Source organism: Acomys russatus, chromosome 1, assembly GCF_903995435.1.
Source record: "Acomys russatus chromosome 1, mAcoRus1.1, whole genome shotgun sequence".
Classification (NCBI taxonomy): Eukaryota; Metazoa; Chordata; class Mammalia; order Rodentia; family Muridae; genus Acomys; species Acomys russatus.
Genome location: NC_067137.1, coordinates 22582899 through 22599365, shown reverse-complemented (window position 1 = coordinate 22599365; position 16467 = coordinate 22582899). Strand labels below are relative to the sequence as shown.

Below are 16467 nucleotides of genomic sequence, written 5' to 3'. Positions count from 1 at the left end.
CTGCATATGCCTTCGGATGACTGTAAAACCTGTGTGTGTGTGTGTGTGTGTGTGTGTGTGTGCGCGCGCGCACAAGAACTGGGAAAAGATCAATTGAGTTTGAGGAACCATTGAATTATTTTCTTTAAAAAAAGGTAATTCATAGGAAAAGTAACCTGGCCCTATACAATAGAAATACATTATGCCATTCTGGGGCAGTTCAAATTTGTAAATGTATAACAAAATGATGGTACATTCACTCATCCCTGACCAGAAGTATTTGAAAGTAGTTTTACTTTAAAAAATTGTGATGAAATTAACTACAGGTCATAGGCCAGGGATAGGACTGCAGCAAGAGGGAAAGCTTTCCCCCCAGACAACCCCTGTTGGGTCTTTCACAGCCAGGCATCTGGAAAGTAGTTTCTACAAGTCTTACTAGGACAGGATCTCCCAAGCCCATTATTGTTTGGGGGCCTTCCTTAAAATGCTTTTCCAACATACTAACAGAATCCTGATGGTGGACATCTGGTAAGATTACTGCCCGCCCCTTAAAGGCTTTTGTGAAATGTTTAACAAAGTTAAGAAAACACAGTTCTGAGCAAAGGCTTAGTCGGAACTCATGTTGTTAGACAAACTCTGTTTGCAATTAAAATATTCTCGTCTTCTGTATGCTTTATATCCTTACATTCTGTACCTTTGCATCCCTCTGGAAAGGGTCAGGGCCTCTGACCTGCACAGTTCTCTTAGGCTCCCAAGAGTTTCTTTTGTCTAGAATGAGAAAGGCTCTTTTTTTTTTTTTTTTCCTTCAGGTAGGGTACTTAGTTTAGTAAGGTTTCCTGGAAAAAGCCTCAAGCACTTTGTCATCACCTGACACACTCAAGCCACGTGTAGAACCAGAGATCAGGGCTGTGTGTTGAGGGATTTTGAAGTGCCAACAGGGGTAACGGAAGACCTAGGTGTGGTGCAGATTGACGTCAGAGACCTGGAGTTAGATGTGTCTGCCACCACTGCCTGTGTGCCTTAGAGGGACACATTTAGCTTATTTACTTCCCAGCCCTCTCATCTGTAAGATGGAAGAATGTTTCTTGCGTTAGTTACTTTCCTGGTCCCTGGAACAAAAGCTATTTAAGGAAGGAAGGGTTTCCTTTGGCTTACCGTTGTAAGGCACACAGTGCATGGTGGCAAGGAAGGTACGCAGGAGCAGGAGGAAGTGGCTGGTTCCATTGTGTCCGTTGGTTACAAGAACCACACCATGAATGTTTGTACCTAGATCTCTTTCCATCCTTTTAAGTCCAGGCCCCGAGCCCATGCATTGGTACTGACTACATTTAAATGGGTCGTCCCACCTCAATTATTGTAACTAGACAGACCAGAGATTTGTTTCCATAGCGATTTGAAATTCTGTCATATCAGCTATTGAGATTAACCATTGCCCCTCTCCTAATGTAGATCATGACACATAGTGGTTAGTAAGTGGCGTTTGTCTGCCTTTTGTCCCATAGGCAGACTAAATCCCTTTTACTGGTGTTGAAGTTCTTTTCGTGCATACTGTCCCTAAGTAGAGAATAGCCAATTGACATTCAATAATTTAATAATTTTTAATAATCCCATAAACATCTAAGAAATTGAACTCAACAGTTGCAGCTTTTTCCGATTTTGCTCCAAAGAGGAGCGTTTTCTGAATGCCTCATCGTCATTGTCATTGTCTCGGAATGTTTCCACTTTTATCTGTTCCTCTAAAAATGAGAAACAGGAAATGGAATCCAGTATTGCAACCAAGACCTGATGTATGCCGTGGAGTGTGTTATTACAAGTGTGTGTAGACAGCCTTGCACTGATGCCAGTGGGAGCCTCCTAGTTGTGATTTTAAGCACTCCTTCTGATCTGTTTCATTTTCTTCTCATGTGCACACTGGGATCTTTTCATATTGTACTGTATCCCATTTTTGCTTAACTAAGGGTCGAGAGACTCTCTGTATGGCTTACAACTGAAACCATAAGTGAATTAACAGGTCTAGAATGTGCACAAACTAAGAGGGAGTGAGATGACACCGTGATAATTATGAATAGATGTATTATACACTTTTGGTCCCTGTTTCAGTATATAGGTGAGGAACAGACTTTTGAGGGGGTGTTCTTCAAAACCAAGTCTTTTCCTGTAGCCTAGGCTAGCCTAGGTCTCACTACATAACCTCAGCTAACTTTAGACTCAGACAGCTCCTCATGCATCACTGTGCACAGTTTAGGGAGTAATCTTTAAGGCACTCAGTATTGGGGTCACAGAGATGGCTCGGCACTGGCTGCTCCTCCAAAGGACCTGACTCTATCTCCCAGCACCCACGTGGCTGCTCCCCACCATCTGTAACTCCACTTCCAGGGGATTCTAAGCCCTCTTCAGGCACCTGGCATGTACCTCTTCAGGTATACCGACAATCATGCAGGCAAAACACCCATACAAAAGGTAAACAAGTCTTTCTATGAAAGAATTCCCATTGAAACAGGACATAGTTTTTGGAACCAGAAAGGCAGGCTCAAGCATTGTGATTGTACATCTTAGTTGCTCTTCTTGGATAAGATACTCAAACCTTTCAGCCTCAATTTTCTCACCTCTGAATGGATCTAGTTAAATCTGGTTGGCAGGGTTGTTACGGAGTTTAGATATTATGGAATGCCTGGCCAAAGCAGGTACTCATTAAACGTCAGTGACTTGTTTTGTTGTAATAACTGTCCTGGCATGCCTCCAGGAAACACACTCTGATACCATGGAGTGACCCAGATTCTTGCAGTCCCTGGCATTCCTCTACCTCATATACTTGTTTGGGAAATAGTGTCTTTAAACAGTTAAGCAGACAGTTGATATTTGTTGGCAGTGCCCCTTTGTCTTTCTTTTAGCTTGGAGCTAGAGGCAGCCTATCTCCTGTCTCTGTCTCCTGCTCACGGTCCTGAAAATTCCTGTTTCCATGCACTAAGCTCCTACACTCCTCAGAACTGTACCATGGAAGAGGCAACCAGGAGACAACTCCCTGTCCCCAGGAACCCAAGCAAGGGCACAATCCAAGCACTGGGCGGACTCAGGTGTCCCTGAAAGTATCCTGGATGTAGAGTACTCAGCCATTCTAGTATTTTCTTTTGGTGCTGTATGCATAGTAGCATAACCCTGGTTGTTAATCTAATCCTCTTAATGCCTTGAGAGACATGTTTTGAGAGCAGTGTTACCCATCATTGTGATGAAACCCTGGAGTGGAAGGAACTGTACCAGGCAAGAACGCCGACTGTACATCCCTTGCCATTCTGGTTTCCACCCGACTAAACAATGTTTTCTTCATTTTACTTAGGAGTTGCTATTTCATCAGGGGTCAGTGTCAGACTCCTTTGTCCTAAGTCAGGCTTTCAGACAGGCTGGCTCCCCGCGTTTTGTCATGTCAAAATAATTCCCTTATGTTGTCACACTGTAGCCGAGTCAAGTCTTCAGTAGTAGAGACAATCTGACTAAGGTTCACAAAACACTCTATCGGTTTCATTTGCATGGTAGGGAATTAATCTTCATCAGGAACAGTTGCTGTGAATATCTTTTAGAGCCAAGGAGATAGCTGAAATTGCCTTTTTGGTTACCTTTCGTTCTCTTAAACTAACTCCATTGGAAGACAAGATGTTCAAACTCTGACTTCCAAACTTACACCTACCAATTTAGTTTCATCTCTAAGAATTAGTACCTAACTTCAAGTTTCATTCTAATCCATGCAAGATAAGTCAGAAGATGCTTCTGCAACAAAACAGCCCTTTTCACCTTTCTCCCAAATCTACCCTGAGTCCCTGCCCTACCCACTGCCCCTCCCCGCCTTTGCACTGGTTCTCAGTGAGCCACTGTAGAGGCCAGAAGGGGGTGCGGCAAGGGACTCTGATCCCCCTCTTCACACCTGCCCAGCTCAGCGCCACAGCAGCAGCTTTGCTTTGGGGCTCTGCCCTCCCTTCTCCCCTGGCAGTATCTGAGGCAGCCCTGGAATCTCTTCTGCACAGGGTGAGCTTCCCGTGTATTCAGTCATCATCATTATTATTAATTCATCAATATCAAATAATTGGAGCTCATAGGCCACTACTCCCACCTTCCACCCTTTGACTGGGTAATAGTGCTTTATTTCATGGCATCAGTCTTTGTTTATTCACAGGATCAGGGCAGCATTCAGGCTTTAACCAGCCTGTTAAATATTTACCCACAAGGTAAACGCACATATGAATCAGCAGCGTTTATCGCTGTGTGACACTGGATCTTAGGTTTTGTATCCTAACATGCTAAGAAACTCTGGAGTTAAGCAAGTGGTGAAACAAGCCCCTGTTTACAGCGAGCCCAGCTAAAGCTCTTTGTCATGACACCTGACAGACATCAGCTAGCTAAGCACAGCAAGCTAAGTGGTTCAGAGGCAGATTCCAAGAGTGTTAGTTCATCACATCCCAAATCAGGCCAGTCTAATTGTTGAGGAGTCCTGGGTGAGTGCTGAGGTACGAACATGAAGCGGGATGCTGGCCTGCCTGCTTTGCAGATGCGTGCAAGGGGAGGTGAGCCATGTATCTCCATATCTGCTTTAGTGATCATCAGAGTGCCTCAGGAGCTTTCTCCTCAGCAGCATCCTGACCTCTAGGACTTTAGGGAACCCTGTAGCCTTTTAAGATTAAATTCACCTCCTCTCAGGAAGCACGGTATGTCAGCAGAAATATCAGGGACTGTAGTGACCAGCAGATAGACCTGCCTTCTAATCCTGGTTTGACCACTGACTAATGCAAACCTCAGGCAATTTCCTATGGCCTCCAAACCATGCTTTCTTCGCCTACAAAGGTACAATAATTCTCGATTCACTAAGTTGTAGGGAGGGCTAAATTAGACAATGTGAAGGAATAGCTAGCAACAAGTACCAGTTCTGGATAATCAGAAAAATGGGCCTGGCAACAACACTCCACAGCTCTTCACACCTCTGTTTCTTTTCACCAGAGACAATTTTTATTTGTGGCCATTTCAAGCAGAGAGAGATAACAAGAGTATGAGAGATAGATAGGTATGTAGGTAGGTAGGTAGGTAGTAGATAGATGATAGATAGTAGACAGATGAGAGATAGATAGATAGATAGATAGATAAATGGATGGACTATAGATAGATAGATAGATAGATAGATAGACAGACAGACAGACAGACAGACAGACAGACAGACAGATAGACAGACAGGCAGATGAGAGAGAAATTGATTCAGAAGATTGCCTGCAGACTATTTTTCTCTTATACAATTTAACAAATGACAAAAGATCTATCCTATAATGTTTTGTATATACCAAAAACCCATTGCAGTTAATCGATTCCAGGAAGCTGTCTAAACTAGGCTACATGTGGGGATTTGTAATGCCAAGGATTGTCTCTAAGTAAGCTATAAGTCTCCTGGGTCTTGGTGTTTTCTCTATTTTTCTACATTATATGTATATTTAACAGTAATTATGAGGCACAAATATTGGACTCAATTTTTTTTCTGACAGAACTTTCTTCTTGATCGGTTTTCTAACCTAGTGGAATCATTAGTCTGATAAAGAATATGCCTTGTGTTTTAGAAGCTAGGACAGAAAGCTGGCCCCAGTTCACAGGGGGTTGCAGGGCTCTTCCTGGCCTTCTGCATTTCTATTGAACCTACTCCATTACCCATGCAACGAGTAGAAGGCCCGGGGCTGCCTGGTCCTGGGCAGTTGAGAGCACGGATGATCTGTAAGTTGCATACCAAGCCTCAGGCTTCTGTCTTCATTGTCAGGTTCCCGTCGAACTCAACAACTTAGGACTGAGTGTTTCTGCTCCATCTCCAACCCCTCCTATTACCCGGCTCCTGTTTTGTTGGGATTTTTCATTCCCATAGCAAGCATAAAATTAATCTTTACCAGGAAAACTCATTTTAAAAATCTGCAGTCAATAGAATATGTGTCTGGGGTTCAGAGCGTTCCCTGTGTCACAGCCCTAGACTGAGTCACCCTGCCCTACACTCTTTGGAAAGGAGTTTCCAGGTAGTTACTGTGACATCCACTCCTTCACTCAGCATCGGAGCTGGGAGACTTGTGCCGTAAACAACCACAGCACTAAGGGCCTGGGTATTTTATTTTATTTCCCAGCATATTACAGGGGGAGCTTAAGGACAGTATAGAAATATATACATTAAAATAAAATGAACAAAAACAAAAAGGGGACACAAAAGGAAAGGGCGAGGGTGATAAATGAAAAATACGTGCTGTAAGATTCTGAACCATTTCTTTTCATTGATGTGCACTTAATCTCCATGGAAAAAGTTTCACCTGCGTGTAAGTTCTGGCAACTGTTTCAGAATCAACACTGTATATCAATTATTAGATCAATGAATAGCGATTACATCCTCTTGTTTGTTCTTATCCCTTTCTCAGACTGAAGCTGATAAACTCTAGACGTGGCTCTTCAGTTCCCTGTAGCCCGGGCCAGGCGTTTGATGAATAACTTACTTTGTCCAGCACGTAATTGGCACAATGAGGAGTGTGAAATGTGCTTGAATAATATTTACCTACCACTGCCCAGACATTCCCTGGGCCAGTTAGGAGTGGCAGGCTTACACTTCTGTACAATGTGGTCTTCAGTTGTTCTTATGATGTGTAACCATTAATTCAACAAACTGAATTAAAATACAGACACTCGATCATGGAGTGATCCCCATGTTCCCATTCTCACTTCCCCACTGGTGCGATGCCACGTCTGCCTGGGGTGCCGTGCCCTCCATTGCCTCCTCCGTCCTAAGACACGTCCCTTGTGCTCTTATCCTTTCAGTGCACTCGGAGGCTCCTCAGCTCTTCATATCCCTGCTTTCCCAGGAGGAGGATGTCTCATTGATTATGTGCCTCAAGTGTGCCACCTGCTCACCAACAAGGTAAAAGCAAGTCCCCTGCCCCCTCTGCCTGTTGAGGGTCCCTGCCTCCAGGACTCTGCTGCAGCTGTCAAATCATGGCTCCTGCTCCAGCCACCTCAGGCCATCCCTGTACTTTCAGCCTCTCCCTTGCCTGCTCTAAAGGACAGTTCAGCTGTTTCTCCTTCTTTGTCTTCCTCTTCCTTCTCCTTTCTGAGGACCCAGCCTTTTTATTGCTTGTCTTGTATTCATCACATCCCATCATATGTGGCGATTTAGGTCAACTCTTAAAATTTCCCTTTTCCCCTACATGTTTGGTGCATTGTGGGCATCCTTCCGGCTTTCCATTTGTGAACCCCTTCTCCCCAGTCATCTGGTGTATACATGTGTCTACAGCCAGCTGATGGCGATAACTCTTTAAGCAGCCTTCATTTCTTTCTGCTTTTTTATCTCACCCATTAACTATGTGTCCCTCATTCTTGTCATGCCTGGGAGCAGTTGACTAGATGTTTTGTTCCTCTAGGGGCAAGACTTCTGGGTCAGCTGGTCCTCTGCCTTCTATGTTGGCTTATCTGAAGCTTTCCCTTAGCTGTATACAATGGGCAAATGTTGAGTTTGGTGGTAGTCAGCTATTTCCCAAAAGTCTGAGCATGCACCTGTTCATGTCTTGCCAGTATATTTAGCTGAAAAGTAGAGGTATGAACACACTAGTGACTCTGGCTCTTTCCCCTCCCACGTGGACTGTGACTCAGTTGGTTTAATTGCCAAAGTACTATTTTCTTTGCTCCTGTTGACTCGTTCATATTGGCTGGAAAAACAGATCTTTTGTTTATCTCTCTCATTCAGAAGATAGCTCATCTCTATATAGGACATATTTTTAAAGAACAATAATTTTTCAGAGGCTTCAGTATTATTTTTTAAATGTCAGAGAAACTGAAATCTGGCAAGACTACAGCATGTGGGACTGGCCCAGATTCCAAGGCACTTAGCTTCTTGGAGTGGTGGCTTCTGCTGAGACAAGCCCCCCACCCCCCACTCCCTCAGTTCACTGCTCCCCTTCAAGCCAGAGTGGAGGGCAGGATTCTTATTTACATTCTAGGGCTTTGCACTGCCTTCAAATCTGTGTCCCAGAATTCTAGAGAAAAATGTAAATTGTGTCTTCCAGAGCTGAGAAGAAAGGCCTTTTTAAAGCTCTCCAATTGAGATTAATTTCTAGTCATACATTTTCCTCAAAAAAAAAAAAAAAAGTGTCGTTTTCTCAGAAATATAAGAATCAGTCTGTTTTTCTTAACTGGTTCGCTTTCATTAATTTTACTTGTCTTTAAAATTGGTGTTCTTCTGTTTGTTCTAAACGAAGACAGCATGGGCTGCTTTTAGGAGCGTCTCTTCAAATGAATTTCCATAATTACATCGGAATCTATCTTTATAGCCAGTTATGTTGTGGGTTTCTGTTAAAATGCTTTTCTGTTTTTAAAATCAAGTACACAGAACTGTTTTCATCCCTTTTTTAAACAAAGCCACTTAAGCAAACTTATCATCTGTTTTTCTTTTCTGAAAATAACATCTGATCCTGCATTAAGCCTGCAAAGTAAGCACTGCTTTTGTAAATTGACATAAACCACTATTATATAAATAGAATTGTCTTGCTTTTGAAGGTAGAGCCTGGCTATCAGGGCCACTTGTGTCAGGGTTATGCCATGTACTCTATCTTGAGCTCCTTAGCCATGGGAACGCAATGTGGGTGCAGCAAATCTAAACAGTTTGGGGGGGTCTCTCTCATTATTTCTTTCAGCTACAATGAGGCCGTTATAAAGAATATGTTTTTATGGTAGAAGCTATTGTATAAATAACTAACCTGCAGCTACCTAGCATAATGATTTGACGTTTTTTGTAGAAACTGTCATTTTGTGCTAACAAGGATATACAAAAATGCAAAATAAATCACTCATTATAATACTTCTCATTCTGATATTAAGATTTTTGAAAGGCATTATCTTACCATTTTAATTTTATCTTACCCTTTCAATAGGAGTTCAAGATAACCAAAAAGCCCCCACTTAATGAAATTTCTTTATAAAGACTGCTGATAAATGCAAAAGGAAGAATAGAACATTTTTAGATCAACATTTTTCAATCCCAGATGAAATAATTCAGACAAGAATATCTCAACTGATACTGAAACCATTGAGTGAATTATTGGTAGGAACCAGGTCTTCACGTGCTTCAAGATACACACTTGTATGGGCTGCAGAGACGGCTCGGCAGCTAAGAGCACTGGCTGCTCTTCCAGTGGAGCCAGGTTCAGTTCTTAGCACCCACGTGGTAGCTCACAACTGTCTATAACTCCAGTTTCAGTGGATCCGACTCCCTCACATAGGTATACATGCAGGCAAAATGCCAAATGCACATAAAAATAAACTTAAAAAAAAAGATATACATTTGTAGTTTGCTCATCCTGAGAAGTGGGGTGGGTATGTGTGTATACTATGTCATAGATCACTATGGCAAGGGAGAATATCCCTTTAAAATAAGTTGTTTATCCAAATAATGAAGTCCAGTATCACCTAGGAAGGTTTCTTGTCAAAACCCGTTAACCTAATCTCATCATACTGTTGGCTCTGACTTCCAATGTATAGGAAAACACAGAAACAAATAACTGAGATAGTAAGACAGGTAACTCAGTCTCTTTGAGAAGTCAGTGCCACTTATGCATGCTTGTATGGACAGACACACACACACACACACACAACATTTAAAAGATTTTTAAAATATAAAAAAATAACATATGCGATCCTGAATTACACACTGTTTTGGAAACAACGTTTTGGGGCGATGAAGAAGAGCTGAACGTGGACAGGGTAGCAGATGACAGCGGAATGCTCACTAAACCTGTTGAGTGTGACAACTGTATTTGTGGCTTTCTAAGGAGAATATCTAATTCTTTTGGAGTTGCATATTAAATGCAGTATTTGGAGTGAACCATCAGGATGTCTCTAATTACCTTTGAAGTGTTTCAGCAAGACTGATTGATAGGTTGATAGCTAAGTAGGTAGATGACTGGATGAAGCAGTGAGGCACAATACAGTTGTTGAATATGCGGTGGGAATATGGGTGCTCATTTTCCTGTTGCACTGCTTCTCCGAGTCTTTCCAGTTTTTCATAATAGAGCATCTTCAGTCTTTCTGTACTGATCCTCGGCTTCGGATTCCCGTTCCAGGTACAGTACGTGATTCAAGGCTATCACAAAAGGAGAGAGTACATCGCGGCTTTTCTCAGTCACTTTGGCACGTAAGTTCTACCCTGTTTACAGACACACCAACCGTGCGCTTACCTCTCACGTGGGACACCTTCTCTCTGGCATTCGGGCTTGGTGCTTACCCTGGAGCTGCCAGGATGACTTAGTTTTTAACACCCTTTAGTGAATAATAGAATCCAGGTCTATTCTCTGAGCAGCAGTATGCCTCTCCCTAACAGCCATGCCGGGAGGGTTCTCTGCAGCCACCATGGGTTAAAGCTGCTTCTTGTGCAGCTTGGGGCAGCTTATACTACACTTTGGCCTCCATGTCTTCTAGATGTCTAGAAGGAAGTGAACCAAGGAGGCCTTCCTTTCTTCCTTTCTTCCTTTCTTTCTTTCTTTCTTTTTTGCTATGCTTTTTAAAAATTAACTTTTAACTTAGCACATAAGTAATGGGTTCCATTACGGCATTTTGCACACACACGCCATTCTACTTTGTTCTGTTTCCTCCTCTAAGTACCGTCCCCACACCCCTCCCCACACCCCTGCCGCTCTCTTGCTGTCCCCCCTTCTTCTTCCCAAATAGCCTCCCTTTTGCTTTTCTGGCCCATGCATTACATTACTCGATTCTTCCTCATACTTTCCTCCCTTCTTGGGCTCCTCTTCCTACTTTCATGACCTACACGCACATATTTAAATATAGAGTTCATGTATTCAAGAAAGCATGTGATATTTTTCTTTTCTGAGTCTGCTTAATTTCGCTTAACATGATGATTTCCAGTTCTATCCATTTTCCTACAAGTGCCAGGATTTCATTCTCCTTAATGGATAAATGAAATACCGTTGTCTGTGTGCACCACGTCTTGGTTGTCCATTCAACCGATGACAGGCCTCGAGAATGGTTCAGGCAGACACTTAGAAACACACTTTATTTTAAGTAGCCCATCCTTGGAATTTTAGTGATCCAGTGAAGTCACACATCTAGAAGAGGGGATGGCAAGGCAGGAATCACATTTCCCCAGGATCCAGGTCCCCTGACAGGACTCTTCCAACAACAGCACCTCATAGATCAGGAAGGAAACCTAGCATTACACCACAACGTGATGAGTTATACTTCAGGGGAAAGGTTAGAAGATGCCACAAGATGGGAAGTAGCCGGGCGTGGTGGTGCGTGCCTTTGATTCCAGCACTCAGGGCAGCAGCGGGTGAATTGCTGTGAGTTAGAGCCGGCTTGGTCTACAATTGGACTCCAGGACAGCCAAGGCTACACAGAGAAACCCTGTCTTGAAAACAACAACAACAACAACAACAGGAGAGTGAGGTTGGAAGTGTGCAGCTGCAGGGAAAGCACAGAATACTCTTCCCCCTGCACCTGTGTATTCGCCCTGCCCCCTCTCCTCCTTCCCCCTGCGCCTGCGCATTCGCCCTGCCCCCTGCATGCCATAGGCCATGCTCTTTGCAGCCCTGTTTCTCCAAATGCTGTCAGGGTCTTATAAGCTTCCACTGGGCTTAGTACAGTCGGGCACTAGTGTGTTTTCCTCATAGCCTTTAAGGTGGAACACTGCCCAGTGCTCTGATTACAGTTCGCACCTTATTCCAGAATGGACTGCAAAATAATAAAAATACATAAACAGAAACACAAAATTTGTATTTCAAATAGGTAAATGATGATAAAACCAAGTAAAGAAGAGCAGTTGAAACCAGGAGTCAAGCTTGCCACAGCACAGTTAGAAGCAAAATTTCTGACTCCTGAAAAACTGCCAAACAATTCTCTCATTAACCATTATGACACTTTTCATTATCGTAAAGAAAAAAAGCCAATACCCAAGCAACATGGCTGTCTTTACATGTCTTTCATAGTTAAAATTACTTTCAGCTTTATTGATGAACATTTTGGGAGAGCACTTTTATACAATAGCGGTAATAAATATTAGTGACCCAAAGTTTGAGTAGATTATCTTTGACATATATGATTGAAAACAAAGAAACTAGCACAATGTCCTTCAGAATGGAATGTTCACACCCTGAGGGTTGCACACATCACATTTGTCTTTAAATATCATTCTCTTTTAATAAACACTTTGCATATTTTATTATGCATATGTTATAATAATATAACATCATTTGTGTGTAGTTAGTAAATTTCCAGTGATTACCATATTATAAGCTTAAGCACAAAAGGCATTATATTTTGTTTTTGCCTATGAGGAAGCAGAGAAAAGAGTTCAGACCTCACTGTTACAGTATTAGGTTAATTATACATACATAAGGCGGAATTGTTGGCTTAAGTCAGATCTGAGTGATAAACACCATCCTGGAGCAGATCACCTGGTCCTTGGTATCTCAGTTCCTGTAAGCTTCCTGGAATGTGCCAGTATTCAACTAGGAACCATCAGTACCGCTGACCAGTCAGGAGGAGTCATCTCTAAGACTTCAAGGACTCCCCTGTGTGGATGAGTATTTTCCATTTGCCAGTGCATTGTTAGTACTGTCACACTTTGGTGACAGCATCCTTTAGAGACTCTGTTCTTGTCAGAAATTGATGAGGTGAACCTACCAGGTTCTGCCAGCCCCCTCAGCGAGTCAGGAGCTGTTGTCCCTGGGCACCTCATCAGAGCTTGCCTACTGATGTTTATGTTTTGTTGGGAATTCAGAGGCAAGGGTACCAATAGAAGAATTTCTGTACAATCTCAATTATATTGTCAGTGTCATCTTCGTTTACTCCCTGGCTAAAGCGATAATTAAACTTACTGTCCCAGTAGACAGGTGACATTTGGTATTGTAATATCATGCAAGACCTTGTTTCATCTTAAATTTTCTTTTATTTTGAGACAGGATCTAACTTTGTAGCCCTGCCTGGAAATAGCATTGCATACTAAGCTGGTCTTGAACTCACAGAGATACAGAGGTTCCCCTGCCTCTGCCTCCCCAGTGCTGGGATAAAATGTATGTGAAATCACACCCACCTGAGTGGTTTCTTAGTTTGTCTTTTTCCTCATCACCAATGGCTAATGTTTCTATTTTGTGAGTTGGGTTTTTTTTTCTCACAATTCTATTAAAAAGTTTACCAATATCATAATTTCCTGCTAGATGAGGAAGCTAAGTCTCTAAAGGTTATGAGATTTGAATGAAGTCCTGAGCAAACGGCAAGGCTGTGACATGAACCCCAGTGCTGCCATTCCAGTCCCTAAACCTCTGGTGCTTATTTGTCTTAAGTTCCCTATGGTTCAGCTGTCTTTTAAAGAGTCTTACCTCACTTTTCCTGTTTTTGAACCTTATTTTTATGAGGGTTTGTGTGTATGCTTTTTCTTATTTAGGGGTGTCGTGGAATATGATGCAGAAGGCTTCACAAAACTCACTCTGCTGCTGATGTGGAAGGATTTTTGTTTTCTTGTACACAGTGAGTATACATTTGCTATGGGCGTGTGCTTAGGAGTGTCTACTGTAATAATCAGTGTGAGAACTTTTGGTGTTGTGGCATGGTCCTTTTTATTTTAGCATGTGTATGTTTATATTCAGGTCATAACAAGACATTTTCTCCAAACCACTATTTCTTGGGCACTAGGGTAATGTTGCCCACAGAAGATGGCTGATAATGTCTGAAGACACTTCTTACTGTCACAAGTGGATAAGGGGCTCAGTGATCAACTAGAAATCCTAAAAGTCCATCTGTCCCAGGACAGCCCCTCACAGCAGAAAAGTATTGAGTACAAATGTCACTATTGACAAGATACAGTGGCCCTACCCTACATAGACTTCTGATGCAAAATATGTAACCAGTGTCAGGTCTCTAAACTTCCAGAGTTGTGGATACAGACTTGCTTTGATCTTCTGGTCACTAGGAAGTGAAAAATCTTTGACTTTGTCCAGTAATAAACAGCTCAGAACTTAAGGAGGCAGTGCTGTGTGCATCCCCAAAAGCCCTTCCGGGTGCTTTTCCACATTGTAGTCCTATGTAAATGTCTGTTACGTAAGCAGTCATAGTGGGTCAGGAATCACTGGTCCAGCTTTCTCTTGTAGATGGTTTCAATTGTTTTTCTTTGCTGTAGAAGAACCAGTGGCATCAGATTCAAGCTACAAGTCAGTTAATCCCTTCATTCTTTGGCAATAATATTTCTGCTAAAGTCAGCGACCAAGGGATTCCAGCTTTTCCAGTTTGAGGTAGGACAGAAGCAGGGGTTTGAGCTGGCTTCATTCAGAGGCAGGACGTCCTTAAATCACATTAACCATACAAGGGAGGCTGCTTTGGCCCTGAATTGCCTTGATGTAAAACAATGTACAGATATTGACTTTGGGGTCTTCCCCAGCAGGCTTAGCTTTCTGTAGTCATCTTCATCTCCTCCTTCTCCTCCTCCTCCTCCTTCTTTTAAACCTGATTTCATACTAGCAGACAGTAAGAAAGGCAGCCCCTAAATGTCCATAAAATGGGAAGAAAGCCTCCATGTGGAAACTGATGCTGGCACACCTCACAGAGAGTGGTGAGCTGGCTGTGTATTTGAGGGTGGGCCTTTTTCCTTCTCAGTGTCACCTAGCCATTCCCAGTTTGTGTGGGGCTTCACATTGTGCCCCTGCTTGGCAGCTCATTCTACATTAAGGCCATTTTGTTCAAGCATTAAATCTGGAAAAGGCGCTTTTATATTAATTATGTGTACACATAAACAGATTTGGAAAGGGAGCGCTCCAGCTTGGGAGTGACTCCAACTACACCTTGTTCAAATCACCGGGTCAGGCCTCCTTCCTTCTATTTTGGTGTTTTCAAACATGCATGGTGGACGGAGAGGCTGATGTCAGGCTTCCTGGAAGCATTACCATATGGCATTTAGCCCACAATGAAAAGTACACTGGGAAAGGAAGCCTCAGAATTACTCCTTCTCTTACCTGATGCCCAGATCCCATTTGCAGCTTCAGTTGATCTCTTGGGCCTGATGTGATTGTCCTAGCCTAACTGTCCACAGGAGTCTACGCCTTGCCTCCAGTGGTGGTGGTGGTGGTGCCCCTGCCAGAGTGGCCATGGACAACACAGTGGTAGGCTGAATGAATGCCACAGGAAGCTGTTTCATCTTGAAGTGGCCCGACAGCATGGAAACTTACTTCTGTTTCCTAGTCACGGTGTTTGATGTCAGGCCACATCAGGCATAAAGGGAAAAAAACCTCATCCTTAACATTCTTTAGTCTCAATGTTGTTTTTTCCAGCATGCAACTCAAAGATGGCATGTATTAATCCACCTTCCGTTGCTATAGCAACATGCCCAAGACGAGGTACTCCATAAAGAGTGTTCTGTACTGCTCATAGTTTTAGAAGTACAGCTTTAGGATTTGTTCCCAGCCCTTTGACTGGGTTACAGTGTGGCAGCAAAATAGGAAAGAAACCTGCTGCACAGGTCCGATGTGTCCTGTGACTTCACTTCATAAGGATTCACTCCCATAAGATGGCACTAATCCCTCCCAACGTGGTACCCAGCACTCTAACCGCTTCCCAGTAGGCCTGAGGCAAAGGTTCTACAACGTAATAGCACCACACGGGGAGCCCACCGCCCAGCAAAAGAATCCTAGAGGGACACCCGCATCCAAGCCCTATTAGTGAGTGAGGAAGTCATCACCCTCGACGTGCTCAGGATAAAAGATGACTTACATTGTGGCTCCTGCTAATGCTTTGTCAGTACCTTCAGGGTTCAGAGTAATTGCTGCTGCTTTTGAACTTCCTGCAGAATACCCTCTCCCTGACATTGTGTAGCTGGTATTTCTTATGACTCCTTTTCCGCCTGCTTAGCTTTTCCAAGTTGTATATCAAATATATCCCTGTCATATTTTCACATAGCTGTGAACTGCCTTATTCAGAAACAGACTCCTCAGGCACTCCTTAGCACAGCTGCCTTAAAACCTGGGGTTTCCTTTGCCTTTTCCCAAAATGTTTTCCGGAACTGTCATCCCTTTCCTCCCCAGGCTGTTCACTCCCCTGTCCCTTAGTGTCATGCCCACACACTGTTGGCTCTTCAGGCAGATAAGGGCAGGTCTATAAATTAAGGGCCTTTGATGCTATTTCCTGCTCTATCCCTAACTTGCAGCCTGCTCTTAAGCGCATCTTTTCCATCCTTTTGCCTCGTTCTTATCTAAGACATAGGACCTGCTGCCGCACAGTGGAGTTTGGTTAGATAATGTGTTTTCCTCAGTCATACGGCTGCGCATCTGACACTTACCTTCCTTTGGAAGCATCTGCTTGCTTGGTTACAACACCCAGGGGACCATTTGTTCCTTTTTTTTTTTTCCTGTTATAAAGATGGGAGGTGAATATGGGGTGGCAGGGACTTGACAAAGAACACTGCAGTGAATTATTCTGGGATCTCAACATGTGAAAGAGGAGGAA

At 43.1% G+C, this 16467-nt stretch overlaps 1 protein-coding gene across 1 annotated transcript in view; it reads left to right on the top strand.

Moving 5' to 3' along the window:
- The window catches only part of Babam2 (BRISC and BRCA1 A complex member 2), a 391205-nt gene that overhangs the window by 304699 nt on the left and 70039 nt on the right, over positions 1–16467 (top strand). The window contains exons 8-10 of the mRNA XM_051170891.1: positions 6793–6892; positions 10086–10156; positions 13421–13503. Of these exons, the coding sequence (XP_051026848.1) occupies positions 6793–6892; positions 10086–10156; positions 13421–13503 (254 nt within the window). The remainder of the gene's footprint in view (positions 1–6792; positions 6893–10085; positions 10157–13420; positions 13504–16467) is intronic.